Here is an 18914-nt window from a genome sequence, read left to right as displayed (position 1 = left end):
TTCCAAATTCTACAAAAATTATAAATTAAGAATACTTACAAAAATCTGTCAAAATTTTAAACAAATTTTGAATTGTCGAGCACGTGTTACTATATTATTCTGTCCATTACCAAAAGTTTTATTTTTGTACTTGCTTTCCTGATTGATTAAAATACTGAGAAAAAATAAAATTTTGTTTTCTCTAAAGGATTTCACATTCTCAAAAAAAACTTTTAACTTAAAAGCTAATGAATTATCAAATAAGGCAATATTTACATTATATTTTATATCTCATTTTTTACCAACACAGAGAGAATAGTTTAACGAGTAATGAAAAACACTTATCTAGATCCTAACCTGGGAAAACTAGATTTTTCACACTGCAGATAGAAGGGGCCATAAATATGGGGGTGAGAAGGGGATTCTTCAAGTAAATGGTGAGACAAGACATCCATTTTCACTCACTTAAACTGTCAACTTGCCAGAACTGTCATGTCAGCACTTGAGCTAAACCATGAAGGCTGATCACATCCCATTATCTCATTTTTTTTAGAAAAAGATTGCATGAAGATGCCAATCAGAAAAAAAAAAAAAAAAGAAAAGAAAAGAAAGAAAAGAAAAAGAAAAAGAAAAAAAAAAAGGAAAAAAGGACTTGGAACCAAGAAACAAATGTACTGATGCTGAAGGGCTGCTTAGTTAACGGAATTTTAATATGCAACTGCAATGTTTCTTAATAACATTAATTACACGCTTAGTAAGGCACCATCCTAACTCATTAGTGCCTTCTTTTTGTTGTATTTTATCTCCTACCAGCAGAATGGGGACTATGTGATTGGCCTGTTACCATTAATGTTGCTTAATCTTTTTATAGCACTATTTAAAGCTGCTTGCATAAACATTTTCTAGGCAAATATTACCTATGTATGCATATGTGTGTATCAATTAACTGCACCAACATTTGGCGTGCCCCTACCACATGTAAGTGTTATGCTAAACCTAGAGGCAGCAGGAAGATAAATACAACAATGTATTTACTAACAAAGAGCTAATAGTTTTGTAGGACAGATGAAAATAATATCCCTAATAAATCTGGAAAGCAATGCTTGCCATAAGAGAGATTTTAAAAGCCATTCAGATATATTTTAACTCAAAATGTAATTTAACTTGGTAGCTTATATATTTTTAATGCATCTAATTATGTACTATTCCCTTGAGTGACATTTAATATGTTTAAATCAGTAGAGTCATAATTCAAATGTCATGCATATAATTTTTAGGTGTAATGCATATCATAATATCTGTTTTAAGGTACACATATACACACATATATGTATCATGATATCTCTCTCTGTCTATAAGTTACTATTACTTATATAAGTGAAAATTTTGACTTTCTTCTAAGGTGAGACTAAAATGTTCATGCTATTTTTTTCTGGCAATAGACAGGGAAATCTCTTAATACTTATTTCCTAATGCTATTTCAGTCCAAAGTATTATCTTATTTTGATGTTTTGTATTTATAGTACTTTAATTTTAACTGCTAAGTTAATACATTTAGTGTTTATTTTATTCTTATTTGGAAAAACTCCAACATTAATGAGTATTTAAGTTTTTTTGATACTTGGGTTAAGATAATAGAGTAAAGGTTCATTGTTCCACTTTCCTCTATTTACTACAAGAGAAACTAATAATGTAGAAAAACTACCATAGCCCCAAACCACAAATGGTGAACTACCCTTACCAAACACAGTCAAGTCTGGAGAAAATGAGGAAGTTTGGTAAATACCAACTAGCCTCCATCCACAGTCTATCAATACCAATTTCACAAAAACTACGTCAATGGTGTGAAAGTCCATCCCATGGATCTTAGATGAGAAGAAGAAAATTTAGAATCAAGAAGGAGACTTGGGAAATAGGAGATGTGACTTTGTAGACAACCAGTTACAATTCAGAAGTTGAGGAGAAGGTACCAAAGGAAAGGAAAAGCCAAACATACTGTTAATGGCCAAATTGTAGGGTGGCCTCCATGAACTTCACTTACTGGAGAAACTCCCATGATTATGTTATGTTACACGACAAAAGGAATTATGTAAATGTAATTAAGGTTACTACTCAGTTGACCTTAAGATAGAGAGAATAATGACCATGGGTCTAACCTAATTACACGAGAGGTTTCCATCAGGAAATTGTCTCTACCTGCTAACAGAATGGGGAGTCAGAGAGATATAGAGCAAATCATACAAAAGATTCAACAGATCATTGCTGACTTTGAAGGTTGTGGGGGTCATGTGCAAAGGCTAGCAATTGAACTGTGAGCAATCCATTGCTGGCAGTCAACAAGAACATGGGGACTTTAATTCTACAGATGCAAAGAACTTAATTCTGCCCACCAACCTGAATAAATTTTTGAACTGGATTCTTCAGGAGAGTTTCCAGAGAAGAGCTCAGCCTGGTCAAAACGCTGTTTATGGCCTGTGAGATGCTAAGCTAAAGACTTAGATGAGCCTGTTTCAACTCCTGACCTAGGAACTGTAGCCTAATAAATGGGTGCTAATGAAGTTGCTCAATTTGTGGTAATTTGTTATGCAGTAGTGGAAAACTAATACACATAAAAATCATTTTTTATTATGAAGCAGTAATTATGAAGAAAAATGAAGAGAAAATTTCATATGGAATACAGAGAGCTTATAACTTAAAAGAGATTTGCTGTGTACCACCAGGAACACCAGCATACCAAGAAGAAACAACTTCTTTTTTGATAAAATATTCAAGACGTCAGGCCTAGTACAGATTACTGAATGACCCTGGTACTTCCCACTTTCTCTTCTCCAAACATGCAAACTCTAATCTTCAGAAGTTAACTAAATGATTAATAATCAGGTACGGCCTAAAACAGGATCTATATAGAACAAAATAAAACAAACAATACAGTAACTAAATGTGTAATTATTGACAGAAAAAAACATATTCAATTAATAAAAGAAAGAAAAAGAATCTCTATCGTCAAAAAATTACCCAAAGAAACACAGAAATACTTTATACTAGTTGTCCATAGACTAAATGAAATTTCATACAACAGGGTCTCTCTTTTTTAAAAGAATCAAATTAAAAAAGATCTTTGAAAAGGAATAAAAGAGCTCAAAGGCAACTGGAGGTGAAGAATATTATATTTAAAGTTAGTAAGGAACAAAAGAGAAAATAAAATTAAGAAATGAATATATTTGGAAACACAAAAATGATAACTGTAGTTGAAACAGGGGGACAATATGGGAATTCAGAAATCAGACAATATGGGGAACCAGGATGGCTCAGTTGGTTAAATGTCTGACTCTTGGTTTCTGCTCAGGACATGATCTCTGGTTCAAGAGTTTAAACCCCACCTCGTAATGCCAGTACAGAATCTGCTTGGGATTCTCTCTCTCTCCCTTTCTTTCTGCCCCTTCCCTGCTCGTGCTCTTTCTCTCTCTCTCTCTTTCTCAAAATAAATAAATTAAAAAAAAAAAAAAAGAAATCAGACAATATGAAATAAAAATGATGACTGAACTGAATCAATTATTATACTGAACTGAATAAATACGGAATTAAGATAAAGAAAGCCAACATAACTCATGGGGAAAATTAGCAAAAGATAAAAGAGAAGAAAACACTCTTCAAATAGAGTAAATTACAGCATGAATCTGCAGATTTGAGGGGCTTGTATTCTAAGAATGTTACTTACAGGGTGACTAGAACCAAGATATAATCCAGCAAAGTTACGGAAGAAAGGACTACACTGGTATTCAAATAGTAAAATGGAATCTCAGCCAAAGATAAAAATATTCTACAAGCCTCAGACTTCACTATAGTAACATTCCAATACTAAAGCAACCCAACATTTTTGCTAAGTTCTGAGAAAAAATATGACTCGATAGTTTTATACCTATCCTCTTTAGAGGCAATGAACAGACATTGTCCAACACACAAGGCCCTTGAAGAAGAATCAAGTCAGAGACTAAAATCATCCAACCATGAGAAGTAACTAGCACTTGCTTTTCACTTTAATAATTAGCATTAGCTTATTTTAAACGTTTCTCATTATGGAAACTGTTGGAATGTACAAGACAAAACAGAATGCATTATTTTTTTACCTCCTATTTAATCAAAACATATGGAGCAATGAAAACGCGATGCTCAATAAAAATTAAATTGGACTCTGCATAAGGTAGCTAATTAGCGCCAGGTGCAGGAAACATTAAGTGCTTGTAGGAGGGAGATGATTACCTCGGGTCATGGGGTAACAGCTTGTCCAAGGAAGAAAGTCTGCAGGGAATAAAAGTATAGGTTTCCTTTCAAGACACACTCAGGATGCCTTTTGCAGAAAAGTGGATCTTGACATGAAAGGGTTCATATATAATACCTACATGTTTTCTGATTTAAAAAAAAAGAAAGCCTGGAATATTTCCAATACTAAGTTAAATTATATACAGCACATAACATTTTCCAGATTTCAAGGTGGGTAGAGGGCGGTGGTATCAAAAATATCAATTGCTTTATTCTGTAAGTAATGTCTACTTTATAATTTTTCCTGAATGGATTTTTCAATTACTCACTCTTTATTGGATGTCTTGGTGGTCTCGGTAATGTGCTTTAGAGCATGTTAAAATAAAACTGCACTTCAGTTCAAAAGAGATTTTTCTAAAAAGAGGATAGAATTATTTTTGTATTTAAGCAGTGAAAACATTGAAAAAGCAATGTGCCTATAGATTTTTGTTTAGAAGAGTGGCTGCTTCTTTTAATTAATAATAACAACATGGAAATTTTGCCTAAAACATATATATTTCTAAATACCTACAAACTCTGCTGTGGCCAGTCATGTTCTTCCATCAAAAGAACACATCGTTTTGAGTCACTAAATAAGGAAATATGTGGACGATTCCATAAAGTTGTGTATTGTCAGTTTGTTTTTGATGTTTTAAGCAAGTTTCACCTGATGCACACAGCTTTTCGTCTCCGTACTGGAGGCAGTCAGCATCTAGCATATGGTGTACATGATAGAAAACGGAGCAGGGCTCAACTTCACAAGCAAGGCAGCTGGTAGATTTGACAGTTCTTTTCCAAATTACTCATCATGTTTTGAGTTGCTGCTAGGAAAAAATGTGTTGCCCATCTCCAAAATAGATGTTCTTTTTTATTTTTAAGCTTGAGAAAGGCTTCCAATAGAAAATAAGACAGATGGGTATAGGAAGCAAGTTATTTATCCCTATTTAGACTATTTTCTTCAGTCAGTTCCCTTATCAGAACTTATCAGAAGAGTTTTCCAAATGAATGGATATTTCCACATTTTTTGCTAACTGTGTCCTATGATGTACTTTTGCATCTCATGTAAAGAATGACTCTGGAATAGTAAAATGTTAAAGCCGCGGGAAGGGCTGGCTGACATTTGATAATCAAAGTAGCCTTTGTCTAGATTCTGTGGTAACCAGCAAATATGAAAGTGGGATTAAAGGACTCTTTTCAGACGTTGATAACATTGCAGGCGAGGAAGTGAAATCTGGAGAATACTCTTCTTCATTGGCAAGTATGTGATTGTCTGCTTTCAGTAATGTCTCCCACACCAAGGATCCTCTAAATCAAGAGTTATTCCTACAATCTCAAAAATAGAGACCAGAAGGTGTTTATTCCATCTGCAAATTGCAGAGTTGCCAATTCTTTATTTCAAATGCAGGTCATAAGAGTTATACATATGGACAAAACTCCCAGTTTGGGGGTTTATAATGATTTCTAAATGGGCTTTCCACCCATACTTCCAAGTGTTTTTTTTTTTTTTCTTTATCCTATATGTAATGTAATGATTGATTCTGAATCTTTACAGATATTTTTACATTTTAAAAATAAAAATTTACAAATTAAATTTAATTTACAAATTAAAATTAACAGTATTTACATACTCTGGAATCTGAATATATTTCTAATTTTCTTTCAAAAGCTTTATATAGGAACTATCCCTTAAATTTTCTCTAAATTTTATATACTTGGTGCATATTTCTTCACCTAATTTATATGGAACTTCAAGGCCAGATTTTTTTCTCCTTTCTGTGGCTTCTACTTTGTTATATACCCTTTATGCTATCTCTATGAGCTTCAAAGTTGAAAAACTTACGTTTCAGTCCACTAACAAATACTAATATTAATGTACTTTGCAGAGAACTTCAAAGTTGAAAAATTTGTGTCGTAGTCAACTAACAAATATTAATATTAATGCAGTTTCTATTATTTGAATATTTAATTTATGATTTACCTGATTTGTACCTTCTTACATTACAATAAAAGTTGGCATATCTATCACTCCTGAATTCAAATTCATGTAAAAAGTTTATGCAAAGATCCATATACACCAACAATGAAGCAACTGAAAGAAATCAAAGAATCCATCCCATTTACAATTGCACCAAAACCCATAAAATACCTAGGAATAAATCTAACCAAAGAGGTGAAAAATCTATACACTGAAAACTATAGAAAGCTTATGAAAGAAATTGAAGAAGACACAAAAAAAATGGAAAAAAGATTCCATGCCTCTGGATAGGAGGAACAAATATTGTTAAAATGTCAATAATACCTAAAGAAATCTACATATTCAATGCAATGTCTATCAAAATAACACCAGCATTCTTGACAGAGCTTGAACAAATAATCCTAAAATTTATATGGAACCAGAAAAGACCCCTAATAGCCAAAGCAATCTTGAAAAAGAAAACCAAAGCAGGAGGCATCAAAATCCCAGACCTCAAGCTATACTACAAAGTTGTAATCATCAAGACAGTATGGTACTGGCACAAGAACAGATATTCAGATCAATGGAACAGAATAGAGTACCCAGAAATGGACCCACAAATGTATGGCCAACTGATCTTTGACAAAGCAGAGAAGAATATCCAATGGCATAAAGACAGTCTCTTCAGCAAGTGGTGCTGGGAAAACTGGACAGCGACATGCAGAGGAATGAACCTAGACCACTTTCTTACATGACACACAAAAATAAACTCAAAATGGATGAAAGACCTAAATGTAAGACGGGAAGCCATTAAAATCCTTGAGGAGAAAGAAGGCAAAAACCTCTTTGATCTTGGCCACAGCAACTTCTTACTCAACACGTCTCTGGAGGCAAAGGAAACAAAAGCAAAAATGAACTACTGGGACCTCATTAAAATAAAAAGCTTCTGCACAGTGAAGGAAACAATCAGCACAACTAAAAGGCAACTGACAGAATGGGAGAAGATATTTGCAATGGACATATCAGATAAAGTGTTAGTATCCAAAATCTATAAAGATTACCAAAATCTATAAATATTATCAAACTCAACACCCAAAAAACAAACAATCCAGTGAAGAAATGGGCAAAAGACATGAATAGACACTTCTCTAAAGCAGACATCCAGATGGCCAACTGACAAATGAAAAAATGCCCAACATCACTCATCATCAGGCAAATACAAATCAAAACCACAAAACCTTACACCTGTCAGAATGGTAACATTAACAACTCAGGCAACAACAGATGTTGGCGAGGATATGGAGAAAGAGGATCTCTTTTGCATTGTTGGTGGGAATGCAAGCTGGGTGCAGCCACTCTGGAAAACAGTATGGAGGTTCCTCAAAAAACTAAAAATAGAACTACCCTACAACCCAGCAATTGCACTACTAGGTATTTATCTAAGGGATACAGGTGTGCTGTTTTGAAGGGACACCTGCACCCCAATGTTTATAGTAGCACTACCAACAATAGCCAAAGTATGGAAAGAGCCCTAATGTTCATCGATGGATGAATGGATAAAGAAAATGTGGTATACATACACACACACACACACACACACACACACACACACACACACAATGGAGTATTACTTGGCAATCAAAAAGAATGAAATCTTGCCATTTGCAACTACATGGATGGAACTGGAGGGTATTATGCTAAGTGAAATTAGTCAGTCAGAGAAAGACAAATATCATATGACTTCACTCATATGAGGACTTTAAGAGATAAAGCAGATGAATATAAGGGAAGGGAAAAATAATATGAAAACAGGGAGGGGGATAAAACATAAGAGACTCTTAAATATGGAGAACAAACAGAGGGTTACTGAGGGGGTGTGGGAGGGGTGATCAGCTAAATGGGTAAGGGGCATTAAGGAATATACTCCTGAAATCATTGTTGCACTATATGCTAATTTGGATGTAAATTAAAAAAAAATAATTAAAAAAAGTTTATGCAAAGAAAAAGCAAGCTAATTTCCTCATTATCAGTCTCGTCTCTGGTGATCCACTAAAAGCATATCCAACGTTCAGTTTCCAAAATTAATAGCAGTTGTCAAGTTTAAAGTATAGTTCTTCATATTTCTGAACATTGTCATAAGTCATTGGAGATAGATTTATGAAATGACAGACTTTCCCAGAACAACACACAATGTGTCAAAAAGCTATTCTTTAGTTCCAGTCCAATGGGAATTAAAAAAATCATTTTAAACAAGAATAAAAACAGAAATAACTTCAAAATGCCTTGCAGGTGACAAGTACATCCCAATACTCTCTGTGCATCACATTTTCTATTAATGTACATCTTTTCTATTTATGAGTTTTAAATGTATTGGAAATTATTAACATATTGTTTTATGTTCTGGGAACTTGTGAAGTAATATAAATCAAGTGGTCATGGTTTATCGGCATAAGGTTTCTACATATAAAGATCTACAATTTAAATGTTATTTTTCGTGTTAGCCAGAAAAGTTATCTTATTGTTTCCCATTCACTTCTTAATGTTTTATATCGTACCATAGATATGTAAAGTTATCTAATAAGAATTCATACAACACTAAAAAATGAGGCTTAAAACTGTAACATATTCTTCAATTTCCTACATCTCCAAGTGTAAAAAAGCATGATCAATTTAATAATTATATTGAAAGAAAACAAGATTGTATTTTATGACTGCAAGACATAGCTATGTTTCAAAAACATGAAAGTATAAAATAAAATATGTCTCAGAAACTAGGAATGTTGACCAATATTGGCATACAAAGTGTTTCCACATATATAATCCGACCTGAACTCATTTCATTCCTACAACAGCTTTGAAAAGTCAATATTACTATCTCCATTTTCTAGGTGAAGTCACTGAGGATCAGGGATATCAAACAACTAACAAAAGAAGCACTGCTCAGAAATAGCAGACCAGAAACTCAGATTGGGAAACCAATGTTCTATTTTCTGTATTGTTATGTATGTAAGAATATACTACATAACAATAAGGGTTGTGAATGTTTCAACTAATGGAAAAAAAAACGTTATGAGTTTGGACCAATATATATCAAATGTCAATGTCAAGTCAGTGTATTAAGAAAGATTTTGAAGTTAGATGGACCATTTACAGAGCTGTGTCAAATTGACAATTTATTAAAGTATCTCTTGATATATTAAAAAAGAAACATACTAAATTCATTCATCCATCCATCCATCCATCCATCCATCCATTTATGCATCAATCTGTTCATTTCCTTATAACACAATTACCAAGATTTCTTTTATTTAAACACATGTATTGGTTGGTTAAGCTAAACTTTAAAAGAGATGCAGAAACATTATTAGATCAATGAATTTGAAAAGATTTTTTTTCCAAATGTTTACAAATAATTACCACTTAAATTACTGCAAATGCAAACAGTTAACTTCACTTTTGCAAAGCTGAAAGAAGGATGAGATATATTAAAACCACCAAGTTTCCATGCCAAAGAACACAATTCATCCTTCCCTTTCCCTCTTAGTGTAAGCATCTCCTTAGAATAACTTGAAGCATTCTACCACATTTTGCTTAAATAGGCATACAGATAATAAGTATACAGCAGTTAAAAATGCCCATAATAAACAAGGACTCGAAGCTGTTTATAAAAAAAAAAAGTGCATCCAGTAGTCAAACTTCTTAATTGAGTTCATAGTCATTTATCTTAATGAATATCAAGCATAACTAATACATGATTATTTTACATATAAGGAAAAAAGAATTATTGTATTTTTCTCTTCAAGAAAAGTTAGCAGTTTATAGTATTAAACATTCATATATTATTTTTCATGAAAATCATTACCTATTCATTGTTAATACCAAAAGTCACTATAAAATGTTTATCAAACTGATGAAAAGATCAGGAGCAATTTTTTACAGAAGATAGTCCCTCAAGTAATATTTAAACATGGGTGATAAATATATTTCATTCTCTTAAATCCTAGTATGCGTGAGTTATGAAGCATTGTACAAAGCCATGCTAAATGGATAGAAGGATGGCTACTTACCAACAGGGCGAGCTGTAGACATTACAATGGTGTGGTGAGAACATAAAGAAGAAATTAAAAAAAAAAAAAGAAAGAAAAGAAAATTATCAGAATGCATGATGTGTAATGTTACATTTAAGTATGGACAGTAGAGTGATTTCTAGTCTTATAATTCAAGTATGAACAGGATGTCTGAGTTTGACTAAAACTGAAAGTTATACATATAATTTTAAGAAAATAATTATTTTGCATTCCAGAATTAGCTCTATGTGATGTGAGAGATAATTTCATGTAAAGTTTGATTGTCATCACTTACTATAGTTATTATTTCAAAGAACTTTTTAAACAGCCTGTATTACCCCCAAAGTTAAGAACCTGATGAATATAACCATTCAAGTCACAGACTAGCAAATGTCATGTCAATAAAAGAAGGCCTCACTGTCTGATTTAAATAGGAATTGGATTTTAAGCATGGTTAGTCAGAACCATTACAAGGACCACAGAAAAGCCCCTGACGCTGCTTTTCAGCCAGTAATAAGTTAAGATCACATCACTTTTCATCCGTGGACAGGGCGGATGAAAATATAACAAATAGGTTGGAACATCCTTAGAGATTTCAACTGAGTAGCTCCCTAACTACTGTTAAACGTTTTTCTTCTTCTTCTTCTTTTTTTTTTTTTTTTTTTTTTTTTTTTTTTTTTTTTTGGCAGAGGGCAGGAAACAATGACTGACAAGTTGATTCTTGTTCACTCTGAGAATGGCTTTCAAACTGCTGCTTCAACAAATTATTATTATTTTTTTATTATACCATAACTTTCAATCACTAACATCATTAGTAATAGGCTGGCCCTGTTATTAATGCACAGCAATTGTAAGAGACATACATGGGCTTAACAATACTTTCTTTACAAAGAATAATGCCAAATCAATATAGATAGTAAACCACTTTATATAAAAGCAATGGAAAAATATAAAAACATATGGTGCCATTATTCCAATGGAGAAGAAATATATTTAGTAGCATTTGAACTTTTATGAACTCTTACATTCAAAATATAAACTTTAGTGACAAACAAGTGTCTCACCCACATCCTAGTGGATAGCTCTAGTGCATATATAATGTGACTCTAGAATTTAGCATAGTTTTGTCTTGATGATGTCTCATTGGACATGATGAGATGGATATACTCATTGAAACCATATTTATAGGCATTCATTCACTCAACCAATACGCCATGATTCTAGCTTTGAGCATTTTCTGAAACAATATGGTGCTGCCTATTTAGGAGATGCATGCCTTATATTATTATTTACTATTAAAAGGGGGATTAAGATAATTCAAAGAAGAGCAAAGCAATTATAGCAGCAGGATGAAAATTCTAGCTCAGTGAAGCTCTAATGTGTCCTACAGTCTATGATGTGTTCCCATAGCAAGAGGAAGAAAAGAAATGTTGCCCAATGCACAATTTCTTTCCAATCTTGGGGGGAGGTGCACAAAAAAAATAATAACCAAGAACAAGATATCAGACGAAATCATAAAGTTGTGCCTCGTTCAAAATATATATCTCTTAATTTATCAACATCCAGTAGGAAAAGAACTTTGTCTTTTCGTTTTTAATTTGCATTTTCAGGTGTCACCTGAGGCTAAATCTCAAACACAATGTTTCATTTAGAAACGAAAAGGCATTTTGAGTCTATGATAATAAAGAGAGAAAAAGAAGAAACCATGGTGAAAAATCAGGTTTAAAAAAATAAAATATATTTCTCTTTCACCTAGTCTAGGGTAATTCAAAAAGGAAAAAGTTTTATTGTCCTAGAAGCAAGATAGTTTTTCCAATGAAGTCTTGATTTATGCAAAGCCAATTTCAGCAATTGAAATGGGGAAAAATGTTTACAAATATGCAGTTTGTGTTAACACATTCTGGAGCCATTTAAAAAAGCTCTCTTAGATCATGAATTATTTGATTAGAATATAAATGCTAGGAGGCTGGTTGTTGTTTAGCATTACTTCTTTCTAATTTTATGTTCCTCAAGTCAGCAAAGGGAGCCACTTGCTGTTAAATTTAATTTTATAGTCTATTTTCACCTTATTTTGAAGTGGAAAACAACTGAGTAAATCTGTGTTCCAGATTTTGACTACAAAAGTCCTTTTCCTTTTCCCCAATTGAGTATCATGATAAAATGTTAGCAGAAACATCCCAATCAAAATTCTTGTTTTTGTTACATAGCAACATTTTATCTTGAAAAAAAACCCCAGCAGGTGGATGTTTTCAAAATCAGCAAATTAAACTAAACTGTGTCCCTGCATTAAATGGATGAAAATGGATGTGGCCTCTTGGGTCGGTTGACCCTGTTCTAATAAAACAATCCAGGGAAGGGCTAACCATTTCATGTACGTGCATAGAAAAATGAGCACAGAAAAAAATTAAGTCATAGATAATATGCGTTTTCTCCTGTTAACCTCTTAGCATGAGAAGTTCCAACTGCTTTTCCTAATGGTAAAAAATATTTTTAAACAATATTTTACTCCACATTCTATTGTCTTATGGAGATTTTTTTTCTTTAACCCTGTTGCTGAGGTTCATTCAGTCTTAGATGAGTAATAAATACATACCACACAGATTAAACTCTCTAATCCATCTACAGGACACAGATTAGGGGAGAGACCATTTAAGGTTTGCTGATTTAAAAAAAATCCTATTAAAAACAAAAAAACTCTATTAGTTTTTTAAGTTAGCTCTAAACATCCATGCGAGAGGAGCATGCTTTGTTAAATGAAATGTTAAACCTGAAACTTTCAACAAATTACGAAAACAATTAGCTGGGAAATATTTTAAAGCAAACAGACCACTTCATGTCTCATTCAGCCAAGCATTCAAGTATAAAAAGAACTGCTGCTTCTACAAACAAACAACTCCTCACATTTTCTCACCATTTATGTTTAGTCAGCAAATATTTTTTTTTTTTTTAATATGGAACATTTCTTGGGGGGTTGTTTATTTTTTTCCCCCACTCACTTTAGAAACAACAAATAAATAAGCTTTGGGGGAAATCTGGTCAAGTGATTGTTTTCCCAAAGGACTAGCACACAAATCTATATTAATATAGAATCACCTACAGGGAATGTAGATTAGATATAGTAAAGTGGCTTACAAAGACTATCAGATTTTGATAATATATAATCAGTGTATATATTTGATTGTTATATGATCATAGCTTTTTATGATCTGTTAACTAATGAGGAATGGAAATGTTTTTAAACAACTAGCTTACCAATTTTGTCTAAATCTGTTCTGTACCTAAGTTCACGCTAGAATGTCTGGTTGGGAGGAAAAAATGGATTCAGTGGAATAAAAATGGAGCAATTGGAAAGTATGGAAATCATCAATATTTTCCAAGTCATTCAAAGTGCATGTCTCCTAATAGTTACCCGAAGGAAGTTAAGTTTTGGGTTCTGTTTGTTTGCTTGTTTGTCTTGTAGTGGTTTGATGCTGAAATCATGGGTCAGCAACAATCATTTTTGGTCCAGATGGAGGACCAACATGAGAATCCCTGACACATTTCTCACCAAGCCAAATTCCTCCAAACCTTTTCACCCGTCTGTGAAAACTTCTGGGAGTACAGCTACACAAGGTAGGAGGTGTGACTAAACAGGATGAGATATGACTGAGTCTCTCAGTTATAGGGTGCGAGCATGCAGCTGACCTGATAAAGGATGAGAGGAGAAGTTGGGGTGGTGGGAGAAAGGTGGAAAGAGATCAGAGGACGTGCTTGCCTATCGCTGTTTGAAATCTCGTGAGTGTAAATGATGCGGGGGGTGATGTCTCTTTGGCAAGAGTAAGTGTAGATGTCCACATGGTACCACTTGGTAGCTGGGGCTATATAATGTACTCATGTGAGTCAACAGGCACCACCAGGAAGACAATTGATTCATTCTACCTCACTGAAGGGTTAAGTAATGCTTTCTTTCACTACTAAGCAATTCCAGGGAGTCTATAAATGAATATTATTCCCATGAATGAAAAAGTGCATGACACTTTTCCCAGAAAGTGAAAGTTGTTACAGGAGCCACACTATTTCAGTTATTCAAGGCCAATGAACTTCACAAATCACTCTCTCAATCAGATTTTCTCAATGCGGTAGCTCATTTGTATCCATTTTCCACCCTGCAAGCAGTGTCAGTTTTATTGTTTTTAATTGCTTCTTGGATGCTGAAATAAAATGAATTTCAAAGTAGTACTCTACTAGCATAAACCCGACAAACTAGTAAACAGAAAACAGAGTACCTTTGAAACTGTAACACTTAAAAGCAGTAAATACTTCAAAGCGGTGGGACCACGAAGACTAGTATAAATCTTTTCTACTCTTAAGATTTACTTTTAAACCATATTAACTATTATTTATTAAATTAAAAAATTGCTTCAAATAATCATCCCTTTGAACCAAATTTGAAAGTAATTTTATTTCAATTAATAATAGAAAGGACACAAAATCTAAACATTTTAGTAAAAAACAATAGAAGAGTATCAGCTATTATTTTGACTGTGAGTTCACTTACCAATTTAACCAAATATTAGTCTGCTGATTCAATTGTATTTCCCATCTTACGTTTCTTACCTCTGACTGTGAGAGAAGCAGACGCTTCCACTTTTCCAACCCGATTCTCAGCAATACACATATAGGTGCCTTCATCTGTACTCATGGCCTTTTTAATTCTCAGAGTATAATCATCTTTGATGTCATACCTGTGTAGAATATGAATTGGTCTTATTAAATAACATTTCAGCTATATTAAGATAACACTGTTTTCATCTTCATTTCTTCTCTTTTGTGACTGTATTTCAACTAAAAAAAAAAAAAACACATATACACATACACATGTAATATGCCGCCACAAAGTGTAATTGCTTAGATTTAAGGTTTTACTAATAAGATCATTAAGTTCATATGTGACCTCTTGCGGTTTGAGTATCAATGATCGATACTTTATACACATATACATCTCTTACTGCATCAAAACTACTAAAGGCATTAAAAGCACTTTAAACTTTTCCATGGTAGTTCTTAGATAATAAGGAAATAGTGTATATTTCAGTTTCTCGGTGAGTTGTATTCTATCATTTTGTAAATTATGCTGCATTTAAATATCGGATTTAATTTGGGGGCATCTTGAATATAAAGCTAAAATATATTAAAGGGCATTTTTCCTCTTATTTGTTGGCCAATTGACACAAACACATGGTTGAAAGAATTAAGAAGGAGCCAGGGTTTTTTTTTAATTAGTAATATTAACTCTTAAAATATCAACATGCCCTGGAGTGGTTTTTGGAAATGCAAATCCTCAGCTCTTTCACACATATTTATTTGCTTACTTCTATTTTTTTTTAAGTTTATTTATTTATTTATTTATTTAAAAAAATTTTTTTAACGTTTATTTATTTTTGAGACAGAGAGAGACAGAGCATGAACAGGGGAGGGGCAGAGAGAGAGGGAGACACAGAATCTGAAACAGGCTCCAGGCTCTGAGCGGTCAGCACAGAGCCAGACGCGGGGCTCGAACTCACAGACCGTGAGATCATGACCTGAGCCGAAGTCGGACGCTTAACCGACCGAGCCACCCAGGCACCCCTATTTATTTATTTTGAGAGAGACAGAGACCGTGCAAGTAGAGGAGGGGCAGAGAGAGAAGGTGAGAGAGAGAATCCCAAGCAGGCTCCACACTGCCAGGGCAGAGCCTGATGCGGGGCTCAAACCCACATCTTGGGGTTTGAGATCATGACCTGAGCAGAAACCAACAGTCGGATGCTTAACCGAATGAGCCACCCAGGTGCCCCTCATTTCTATTTTTTTAACAAGTAGACTAACACAGTAGCTCAGAAAAGAATTATAAAATTTTAATATGAATCTGTTGAAATGCTTTCATAAGAATATGCTTATTAGATTCTAAGAGATTACGATTACATAAGCAGAAGAACAAAGCTATTATCATCCTTTTCATATCTGATCTTTCCTCTTGATTTTCACTGATGGCCTTTGTTATTTCACTCACACAATTTTGCAATAGCTTTTGACTGATCACATTGACTTTCTTCCTCACATATATCACGCAGATAAAGCTGTATTTTAAAAAAATTACCTTAATTGGTTCTGTCTGCTCACAACTAGCTGTGATTTCCTATTGCTTTCAGGACAAAACAAACTTTTTAGGCTTGCATTGAAGATGAGTATAATCAGATTTCTTCTACTTCTGGCTTTAGCTAAAAGAATAATAGCTTATGTTCATTGCAATGTAAGACCTAATAATAGTTCTGTTTTATAGAGCTTTGCGTGACAAAAAGCAATGTCTATGAACCAGTCTTGCCAACTAAACGTAGCTATCCATGATCCTCTATCCTCCAATAATGATGGTTACTTTATTGTCAGCATGTTTTCATTTAAACTTCTGCTGAGTTACAATGTCATAAGTTGTTAGGAAAGCTTTATCAAACTCTTGTTTGAAGCTTTCCATCTCTATACTAGAAAACTGTAATTACTCTCTCCTTGAAACCCACTGCTATACAATCATTCTGCACTTGCTTACTTTTTGTATTTGTTTATTTTGATAAAGGCAGAGATCCTGTCTGCTTCACCCATTGCTATATCCTCAGCCCCTAACACAGAGCTTTTAACATCCAGTAGCATAACCAAGTAGTTTAGAGGACAGTCTCAGGAGCCAATGGCCAGAGTTCTAATCTAGGAGTCTACTTCCTCCTATGCTGGTAAAAGTGGACAAGATACTTAAATTCCCTGGGCCTCATTTTCTTCATTAGCAAAATGGTGTTGACAATAACAACTACCTCATGGAGTAGAAGTGAACTTTGAAGGAGACGTTACACATAAAATGCATAAAACTAGGAGACAGAAAGCACAATACACATTATCTATTTTTATTACACCTAGTAGGAGTTCAGGAAATATTGGCTGATTACATGATGAATATCTCATTTCTTACTGATATAAGGGTCAACCAAATCTAAATGATTGCAAGGCTGCAAATTTGCCACATTTGTCCAGTAGGGTTTTCTTATGAGCTACATTTACAGTTTAGGAGGACAAGTCTTGGGCTAAAATGCATACAAGAGCAACAGTGCATGGAAACTTTCTTTGCTTAACTTTGCCAATTAAAAACATGAAAAAAATTTTTCTATGATGGCTTCAGAAAAGGTGCTGGTGATGTATTTAATGTCTAATAAAAATAATTCTTCCTACAGTTAGCCTATTTCTGTGTGACATGCTAAGCTCTCGGATACAAGAATTGAATAAAAATATAGTAGAACAGATCAACAAAACCAGGAGCTGGTTCTTTGAAAGAATTAACAACATTGATAACCCCCTACCCAGATTTATCAAAAAGAAAAAGGAAAGGACCCAAATAAATAAAATCAAGAATGAAAGAGAAGAGATAACAACCAACACTGCAGAAATACAAACAATAATAAGAGAATATTATGAGCAATTATATGCCAATAAAATGGGCAATCTGGAAGAAATGGACAAATTCCTAGAAACATATACACTACCAAAACTGGAACAGGGAGAAATAGAAAATTTGAACAGACCTATAACCAGTAAAGAAATTGAATCAGTAATCAAAAATCTCCCGACAAACAAGAGTCCAAGGCCGGATGGCTTTCCAGGGGAATTCTACCAACATTTAAAGAAGACATAATACTTATTCTTTTGAAGCTGTTCCAAAAAATAGAAATGGAAGGAAAACTTCCAAACTCATTCTAGGAGGCCAGCATTACCTTGATTCCAAAACCAGACAGAGACCCCACTAAAAAGGAAAACTACAGACCAATTTCCCTGATGAACATGGATGCAGAAATCTTCAACAAGATACTAGACAACCAGATCCAACAATACATTAAAAGAATCATTTACCATGATCAGGTAGGATTTATTCCTGGGATACAGGACTGGTTAAATATTCACAAATCAATCAACATGATACATCACATTAATAAAAGAAAGGATAAGAACCATATGATCCCCTCAACAGATGCAGGAAAATATTTAGCAGATATTTCTAATTCATCTCAAAACACTGAATTCTGCTTAGAGTTTTGTTACTGGCTCTTATTTAACTTAGTAAAGTCACTTCACAGCACTCTGAATTTTTATCAAAAGCTAAAAGAGAGGAAGATAATCTTGAGTGTCTATAAAGGCCTCTCTGGATCAAACACACATGAAAACCATATTCTAAAAATTTTTTTTTTAATATTTATTCACTTTTCAGAGACAGAGCACGAGTGTGGGAGGGGCAGAGAGAGAGGGAGACACAGAATCCGAAGAAGGCTCCAGGCTCCGAGCTGTCAGCACAGAGCCTGACACGGGGCTTGAACTCACAGACTACGAGATCATGACCTGAGCCAAAGTCAGACACTCAACCAACTGAGTCACCCAGGTGCCCCAGTATTCTAAGTTTTATAAAAGGATACTTATATTATCCATGATTTATGATTTGTCATTGAGGAAAAAAAAATAATGAATTGTATGTTGCCTCACAGTTCAAACAAACAAACAAAACACAAAAATATACATCCATTAGTGCATAGCGTACTCAGAATAATCCTCTGAACCAGAAATTGTCATTT

General features: G+C 33.8%; 1 protein-coding gene across 21 annotated transcripts in view; it reads right to left on the bottom strand.

Annotated features, from left to right (window-relative positions):
* The window catches only part of ROBO2 (roundabout guidance receptor 2), a 1707596-nt gene that overhangs the window by 121028 nt on the left and 1567654 nt on the right, over positions 1 to 18914 (bottom strand). For 16 of the 21 annotated variants that reach the window (XM_045501643.1, XM_045501648.1, XM_045501641.1 and 13 more), the window contains 2 exons: positions 14896 to 15023; positions 10300 to 10311 (listed from right to left, as the gene is read on the bottom strand). In XM_045501643.1, coding sequence (XP_045357599.1) covers positions 10300 to 10311; positions 14896 to 15023 — 140 coding nt within the window. The remainder of the gene's footprint in view (positions 1 to 10299; positions 10312 to 14895; positions 15024 to 18914) is intronic. The other 5 variants (XM_045501642.1, XM_045501650.1, XM_045501657.1 and 2 more) reach the window with 1 other exon arrangement.

The sequence above is a fragment of the Leopardus geoffroyi genome, chromosome C2 (genome assembly GCF_018350155.1).
Source record: "Leopardus geoffroyi isolate Oge1 chromosome C2, O.geoffroyi_Oge1_pat1.0, whole genome shotgun sequence".
In the NCBI taxonomy this organism is placed as follows: Eukaryota; Metazoa; Chordata; class Mammalia; order Carnivora; family Felidae; genus Leopardus; species Leopardus geoffroyi.
The sequence above is the reverse complement of the archived record's forward strand: the minus strand, read 5'-3'. Positions and strand labels throughout refer to the sequence as shown.